This window comes from Brachyistius frenatus, unplaced genomic scaffold, assembly GCF_029030835.1.
Source record: "Brachyistius frenatus isolate BFR_SWC_R1_liver_20210118 unplaced genomic scaffold, ASM2903083v1 Contig_23, whole genome shotgun sequence".
NCBI classification, from domain to species: Eukaryota; Metazoa; Chordata; class Actinopteri; family Embiotocidae; genus Brachyistius; species Brachyistius frenatus.
In genome coordinates this window covers 9634-18741 of record NW_027210622.1, presented here as the reverse complement: position 1 = coordinate 18741, position 9108 = coordinate 9634, and the positions used below count along the sequence as shown (strand labels likewise).

The window sequence follows — 9108 nt, the reverse complement described above, 5'->3', positions numbered from 1 at the left end:
CGTTGAGTGCCTTGAGAAGCAATGCTTGTCAGTACCAAAATATCAGGTGTGCTGAATTGTACTGCTTATTGAATGTTGACATAGAACTTTCACATAAAGAGGGACGTTTTTATGGAGCTAGTATTTTTTAGCATCTAAGTTAAGGTAAAGCATTGTGATGACTCAGCAAAAATGTTAATTATTAAGCCATGCCTTGTTTGTTGAAAAGGAAGGTAATTTAGCACAGTGTTTTATTCTGTGTGGTACATCAGAAAAGATATGTAATTTTATTTTGACATACATACTGATTGAGTGATTTATTTTGTTCTTATTTCAGTTTTACAAAAAAGATTGTTGTACATGAGAAGAGGAAAACTAACAGTAAACGTTCACTCAACTTTGCTTCATCGTCTGACTCTCTATACAACAATATGTTCGCTATCTGTCGAAGTGTGGTCTGACACCTACTCTGAGGACAGAATAAGAATTAATCAACTTGATTAGATTTTTTTTTTTAGGCTTTTTGTTTCATTTTATGGAGAATTTTATCAATACATTTGCATTCCACTTTTTGAAGATAAAAACTTTTTTTTTTTTTTTTAATCTCATATTAGTTTTATTCTCATTTATCACAGTTTAATGTTTCCACATGTAATCCCATGGAGATCATGTCACATTGGAGACAACATCCGGTCATCCATGAACTCAGCCAACAACACCACAGGATGCCTTGTAATCCCTTTGGTTTCAATACACACATTCCAAATGTGAAAATCTCCAGACGCAAGATAGTCACCAGTATTGACCATCTCGAAGAGTCACGTCTCCCTCATGTGGTCATAGGTCACCAAAAACTCACAAACTATAATGAGGACAAAGGATGGACTTTGTGAATTTTAATTATATTCATTGCTGTATATACAGTATGTATTCTATGATATCATTCTGCTAACAGTGTGATATTGATAGAACGTTTTCTGTGTCACTAAACTATATCCTGATGTTAGAGATGTGAACATTGTCTAACCCAAGAGGCCTCTTCCCCTCTCTAACTTTCCCTCGCTCACTCTTCTCCACCTTTATTCATCTCTCCATCTGATGAATTAGGTAGAATGACTTTATCGTTTAAAATGTGATGTGTTGTGATGATTTATTTAATCTTGCATTGGTCCATGGTGAAGTGAAATAAGGGACTTCTTTTATACATAGTTTGAATCAAGTCATGCCAAACGGGGGCTCGCATGACACCTCGTCCTCTTCCCCTGAGACAGTGGGTTTCGATGATCTGGCTCATCCCCTCGGGTTTAAAACAGAGATTCAAGCTGATCACTCAGATTCGTTTTAGTTTTTCTTAAAGATTTGTTTTAAGATCTGTTAGTTTTCGTTGTTCTTAGAGTTTTTCAGTTATCGTTTAAGTTTTTTTTTTTTTTAATTCTGACTTAGTCTTTTTATACTCATCTTTGTTCAACTATGCGCACATGGCTAATCAACTTCTTAAAGTACTGCAGCCCTGTTGCTGAGTAAGTAGTTACCTTAGTTAATTTTTGACGATTCAGTACCACTATTATTATTTTTGTTAACGTCAAGAGCCAGGCCAGCTCTAAGCGTTCATCAAAGTGCAAGCAGTGACTATTAGAAATCACCGACCCAAGTTTGCCTCAACCTTGCCGATGTCCACCATGACCGAGACGTCTACAGCATCCCTGCCTGACGTATGCCACGGGGCCTCAGGACATCGCATCCAGACGGACAGATCGGAGCTGAGGACGGGGATCAACACCCTTGATTCAACCCCCATTGACCAGACCTGAGAGTCACACTATCTGGACCTGCCTTCAGCCCGTGGTTGAAATCGTCACAAACTAGGCTGGTTCATATCTTCGGGTTGGCGTTTCACTTAGCCATTATATACCTAAATCCACTCATTCAATTTTCTTCCGTTAGCCTAGTATCAAATTCCCTCTTTCACTTCACCATCAGTAGTTAGAAGGAATTTGTACAGTCTTAGTCATATCAACATATCTACCATTAACTCATTTACTGTTTGAAGTTATGCAGTAAACCCCTTTTAATTAGACCCAGCTGTGTTACATTGATTTTACATTGATAATTTGTCCAATATTGGACTGGTGCCCCCTACTAATAACGAGAGGAAGATTTAATCCCTCACAAATTAAATTGACATCACGCTACAGTCGGAACTGGACATTTTCTGAGTTCACTAGTTGTGATGTGTTTGCTGACAGTTATAGAAATGGCAGAGACTGTGGAAGTTCATGTATCATGTAATTCCATGGGTCTCACATCGGTAACTGTGTGTTTAAATGTGAATATACATGGATGTCACATGTAATACCATAGATTTCCCATGGGTTTCACACATCACACCATGCGAATGGCTGTCTGTCTGTCCATTTAAATGACCTCATACTCTAATTCTAAACACAACAAATAGTGCTTTCATTTAGCTGCAACTCAGACTAACCACTCCCCAGTTTCCTGTTAAACTGACAACCAGATGTGTGAATGTGGTTTTACTTCATTTGAGCAGTTAAGACACTCTCAAAACTTTGCTTGCTTCAGGCACCTCAGGACCCACTGAACCAGGAATACAACCGAACATCATGGATCGTATCTATACCAATGCAGAGGAACTATCAGGTCATCACAGCAAGTGGAAGAGGAAGAGAAAAACTTCAGAAAATATTTATAGCAATGAAGACGTGATCCAAACTTTAAAGTCAAACAGGAGTGGACCGGCACGCTCAGGTAATAGATACAATGCATACACACATTTATACTATGAGACGATGCTGACTGAAGGTTTGACATAAACAAAAGAAAAACGATATTTCTGAAACAAATTGTCCAAAGAAAAAGAAACACTAAAATAATGTACAATATTGTAAAGTCTGGTTTGCTGTCATTGAAGATTTTAGCTGTAATTAAAAAACAAGACATCAACTTTGCAAATTAATAATATACCTATATGTCTGACTGAATGACACCTCTTAATGCTCAGGAGATTACACCTTGGCCAACCCCCCCCCCCCACACACACACACACACACATGCAAAACTCAAATAGTGAATAGTCAAAATTACAAATGTATCATGTGTTATTGCACTGCATCAAAGAGGTGTTGAGCTATTCCAGTTAGGACCAACTGGGTGAACGACCGACTGAAACCAATATGTCGTCCTGGAAACACATTTCAAGTGTGACTAAAAATGAACAAAACACTAAATAAATTGACTATTATTTTATTCAATGTCACAGTGAGTGCATTTACATGCATTTACATGCCCACAAGTATCCTAAGGTGTTATCCTTATCCAGCATGTGTATGAACCCATCATAGTTAAGCAGATCTATGGAAACTGTGGCCTGTAAATCTTTTATAGATGTAGTTGGACATTTATTGTTGGCGCAGAACATGGCTGCTGAGACATCAAGACACAAATACTCACAGATGATCAGCAGGATACTGATGGAATCATCAAAATGAGGAAATATAAATATAATTTCTTATGTTCAGACACATGACAATTGTGAACTTCTTTCAGGTGCTGAAGTTGTCAAAAAGAGTTCCTGCAGAGCTGCTGCAGTGTTTCTGGGTCTGCTGTGTCTCCTCCTTCTGACCGGACTCATGACTATGGTTTTCCTTTGTGAGTATGACACCTTGTTAGCATGCCGATGAAGTCATAAACTAATGATTTTTAAATGATTAATAAATGTGTTTGTTAATTTATTGTTCATGTGCCAAACACAGTCACCCACAGCAAGTCTCAGTGGGAAACGGAGATGGCTCTGTTGCAGGACAGTTACAACAACCTGACTAGCGAGAGAAACGAGTTACAGACCAGTTACAACTCTCTGGCTGAAGATCAAGACCAGCTGACCAAACAGAAAGAAGATCTGCAGAGAAAGTTTCAAGGTAATTATTTTTTAATTCTTCCTCAGTACATTTTGTACAGTCCAACACCTCTGTTCAAAAATACATCCTGAGATGACCTCATTGTTTCCGTTCTCAACAAAAGTTTGAATTCAGCTTTGTTGCGGATTTCCTGGTATATGAAGCAGCATGAGTGCATTGCAATTATGAAAGTTACATATCACAGGAAAACTCCCAGTTAAACTGATGCTGATCATCGGATGCAAGTGTGACTTCTTTGGTCAGACTGAACAAATGCAATGCTTCAGTTCATTGTCTCTGAGATGTTTATAGTCTACCTGAAAAAATAAAATGTTTGCCAGAGTAGAAGAAAAAGATTTAGCCACTCTTCTTCCTGTCTGTATTTGAATGTTAGAAACTACAACCAAAACACAAAAATGAAACTCCACCGGTGTGGTTTGAGTTTTGGCCAGAAATTACTCATGCATTGAGCCTCTGGCCACAGTGAGGAACAGACTACAGACGTCTGAAGGATCACCCGTCTTTAACTCACCACCTTGAGGTTAGAAAAACAACAGTATAGACAATTATTCTGATTTCACTTTGCTCCCTCTGAAGCCACAAAAGATTTTACACAGCTTTTCTCAAATATGAAATTTTAGCCCTCAAGACCTGTAAACAGGTCTGTCAACTAAGACAAATTTTCACTTTAGTTGATCCATAGATAAAAGAAAAATAGCTGTTGCAATACCCATTTAATTATCTTTATTTCTGTTTAATTAATTTTGTTGAGGCATATTATTATACTTAACCACAAACATTTAAATCAAACTGGCAAAGAAAATGAAAACTACCGTAAATCTTACGGTAGTTTTCATTTCCTTTGCCAGTTGGGAAAATTGACAACACAATGTGCATCTAAAGTATTTCACATTTGGATTTTAATTGTGCTGTATGGCACTATGTTTGTCAACAAAGAAGCATTTTGAATTTGCTCCTCTGACTGTCATTTTTTTTTACCAAAGCAATGGTTTTAAAACGTACATTTTTGAGATCATAGTAACTAGCTCATCCATCACACCAAAATGACAGAAACAATGCTGACATAGTGAAAGCTGGCAGTCACAACATAATACCAAATGATATTTACTGAGATATTCATGCTTTTTTCTTTTTTTTTTAAACAGATTGTCAACAATTCAGGGTGGACTTGGACAATAGTTCCTACTTCATTTCTACAAGCAAGAAGACTTGGCAAGAAAGTAGAGAAGACTGTCAGAAGAGAGGCGCAGACCTGGTGATTATTAACAGCAAAGGAGAGCAGGTGTGAAAATATATTTGTGTGTATGAAACTATGTATGTGAAAGAAGAAGTGGAGGACAGCATAAATCTGTGGTTGTGATATTTATGGTTATGCTGACAACTGTTTCTCTCCGTCAAAAAGGAATTCATGAGACAATTCCGAAGGCTCAACTGGATTGGACTGACTGACACAGAGAAGGAGGGGACATGGAAATGGGTGGATGGGACTAAACTGAACGCAAGGTTGACACATTACTTGACTTTTCTATTTGCATGGTGCACCGTGACCAGGCAGTGTAGCATATGTGTAAGAGTGACCTGGCCAGTCTTTAGCTTATTTTCAGCTCAGTAAAATAGCATTTTAGAGCTGAACAATCTGGCTCAAACATGATAACTTGATATTTTAAACCTCAGTGAAAAGGCATTCTCCAAATAGAACAATCATAACAATCTCACATACATTATTATACTTGAAAGCTTTGCATGCTAGCTTATTCAAAAAAACAGAAAACACATTGACATGTACTGTCGACTTGTCTTTAGACAATCAATCATAAGCTCAAGGATTTTTCAAGCATACTGAAATATTTCAGTCCAGTATCACTGCAAAACATGTAATACATACACCCGTCCACTGGAGGGAAGTGTGGCTCTAACACGCCTGAAGTCCTCCAGAAGTGAGAAGAACATGTATGTAAACAAACAGGTGATGGACGTCATGCGACAAACATCACTCGATTGAGGTAAAAAGACAAGTACAAAAGCTGCTGATATCCCAGGAGGATAGGTTTGAGTTTTTTAGGAGTGTTTTTTTTCTTAACCGGAATCACATGGTTTTCTCTAACCTTAACCAAAAAAATGTTTTTTTCTAACCCTTAACTCTTGGGTCTTTACATGGTTTGTTTTTTCTGAAGCACTTGACACTGACACGTCTCACGAGGCAAAGACGTGAGATATGCTTCCCTCTAGTGAACAAGCGTGTATATTACATGCTTTGCCGTGATATCGGATTGAAGATTTTTTGCATCTATTCATGTCAGTATGTTGTAATTAATCAGCGTTCCATCCATGATTACGGTAATTCACCAAAAAAAGTAATATTTGTTCGTTTGTAAAAAAAAAAGAAAAAAAAAAAGATTCCTTTTTTAAAAACATATTTAGACAAGAAAAGAGTTAATCCATTTTGAAACTGCCCGTCAATAAAGGTGATATTCTTGGACAGCATCGAAATAATATTATTTTTTTTCAATGATTTACTGAACAAAAACATCGAAAGATACTGTTCCTCTTTGGAAAAAGTAAGTAGAACCTTGGCATCAGAAGTTATATCGCCCACATTCCAGGAATAAATTCTTGTCTGCATTTTGCATAATTGTCCATCAGTTTGACATCAGCTTGCTATAATTTTGTTGACCATTTTTCCATATAAAATTCCTTTGGTTGCAAGGTGTTGAAAGGTTTTGTTGCTTTGTTGAGAAAGGATAAAGTGGTTGTTTGTTCAAATATGTTTACAAAATTAACAATTTCCATCTAATATTCTAAGGAAAGACTTCAATTTTTAGTTGATGCTGGATTGAAATTTGATTTGGCCATAGCAATGATTCCTTGAGAAAACATATTTTTTGTGTTTTAGCTACTGGGGCCCCAATGAGCCAAACGGTTCTCAAGACAAAGATGAAGACTGTGCAGAAATGTGTGAACATGATTCAGCAAACAATTGGAATGATGCACCATGCAACCTTCATCGATTCTGGATATGTGAGAAGAAACTTGCTTCGTAAGTCAGCATCCTGTCAGACAATCATAGAAAAGACAGGGAGACAAGTTCCTGAAAAGCTGAAATTATCAAGATAGTTTGAAGCAAGACCACCACAGTAACATACAGGACATAGACATTAGTATCCAGCTTGACTCACTGCTTACAGGACTGAAGACTAACATGTATTAGGCTACTGTTGTGTACTCTACTCTAATATGACTCTGCGACCTCCACATGATCAATAAGTTCTGCACCAAACACAATGAACTGCTCTGCTCCACCAGGTCTTCTGGTTCATCTGCATTAGAGGAAATCTGGATGCACCGTTCATTATCCCTTGCAATTACTCTCATATTAGATGATACTGCCATTCACAACTGACATCCAATGTCAATAGCTAATGCCAAAGTAAAGTTTCTTTATGTAGCCAAGTGTGAAGTGACAGTGAGCAGTTCAGGATGTACTGCACGAGAAGTGATTTACATCTTGTTACAGGCCCTATTTAATGTCTACTTTTACAAAAGTCAGAGAACATTTAGGTAGGTATGGAAGTCAATATATGTTTCATACACTCTCCAGTCATGTACATCGATGTGTTTAAAAAAAAAATCAAAAAAAATCATGTTTATTAAGTAATGTACAACTCTGGCTCCACCCTACCAAATTAAAATGGATTTTGCTGCAATGAATGGTTACCCTCTATACATGACTGTCCTGACTGAGCTTTTATGAACATCCCAGCCAACGTCAGTGCAGTGTTTTAGTTACCTGAATTGTCCTCAACTAAAAGCAGTAATACGATGTAAAAATACTATAGGTAGAAGTTCTGCATTTAAAACCTTACTTAAGTCAAAGTATGTAAGTATTATCAGCACAATTAAATTAAACTGTCAAAAGACACTGTCACTAATCCTCACTGTAATGTTTTGCAATTATATAGGATGTTTCTTTAATTAATATTAGTGCTGCATTGATGTGTGTATTGCATTTTCCTCCTACTTATTCAATGTCGTAATGATTTTAATTACCTTACCTACTGTTGGTTAGTTTATTCTAATGCAGTCAAATCATCATATGTTTGTAGCATTACTAACAGGTTCTGTAAGAATGACGTATCTCTAAAAGGTTGCACGAAACAATCCTGTTTTCAGCTTTCTAACGATGCATTTTCCAGCTAATCCAAGAGGGTTATATTTATCTTCAAAGGAGGAGCATTTTGTCAGCACAAAATAAAAAAATGCAATCCTTAAATTCATCAGAATTCAAATTCAAGATCACCAAATTTGGAAATGCATGGTTTTCACTGGACAAAAAGGGAATGAAAAACTGCAGTCTGAAAAGGTAATAACCGAAGCTCTCAGACAAATTTAGTGGAGTAAATGGTACAAGTTGATTTGCCTCTGAGATTTAGTGGAGTGGAAGTATAAAGTTTTATACAAATGTACAATACTTGAGTAAATGTAATTACTTTCCACCACTGCTTCATATAGGATACTTTTTTTTTTTTTCATGTTGCCATTGAAGGTTTAAATCCATTACAATGTATTCCAGGGTGTTGCAGAATTATTCAGTCTGTCTGCTGATAAGAAAATTGTTAGTTTTAAAACTTCCTTATATAAAGAAAAATGTAAATCAATTGAGAATTCTTACATGAAATAAAAGAACATTATTGTATCAATAAGAAGCAAAACACAGAAACTTACTGGAGCAGTCAGTCAGAGTCGTGTGATAGAGAGCTAGCCTGAACAATACCTAGTAAAATGTCTGCTGCAAGAAAAGTTGGGCCCATGAGAGATTAGTAGTTCATTAAAAGTGTCCTGATTCTCGCACTTTACAATAAACCATCAGATCTGCAGATGTAAAAGTCGTTAAAGGGTGATTCTATTTACTTGATTCTTGTTGTTCTGGGTTTTGTACCCTCATGGTTGAAATGCACTTATTGTAAGTCGCTTTGGATAAAAGTGTCAGCTAAATGTAATGTAATGTAATGTGATTTCACCAGAATATTTTTCGGAGTTTGGCCTGACATGTTTTGTACTGCTGTACCCTCTAGTGGCAGAGCACTAGTATTACATCTTGAAGGAGTTGCTTCTGTAAACATGAGCCAAGAAGAAAAAGTGATCTTTATGACTGAAATGTCCTTAATAAAAAGAAATATTTGTGCTGAATGTC

The 9108-nt window shown here is 36.7% G+C and overlaps 1 protein-coding gene across 1 annotated transcript; it reads left to right on the top strand.

Annotated features, from left to right (window-relative positions):
- Positions 1-9108, top strand: LOC138620182 (CD209 antigen-like protein C). The gene is made up of 7 exons (XM_069697157.1): positions 1-27; positions 2563-2748; positions 3547-3648; positions 3753-3917; positions 5063-5199; positions 5320-5420; positions 6811-9108. Exons 2-7 carry the CDS (start codon positions 2604-2606, stop codon positions 6956-6958), a joined length of 798 nt encoding a protein of 265 aa, XP_069553258.1. The 5' UTR covers positions 1-27; positions 2563-2603; the 3' UTR covers positions 6959-9108.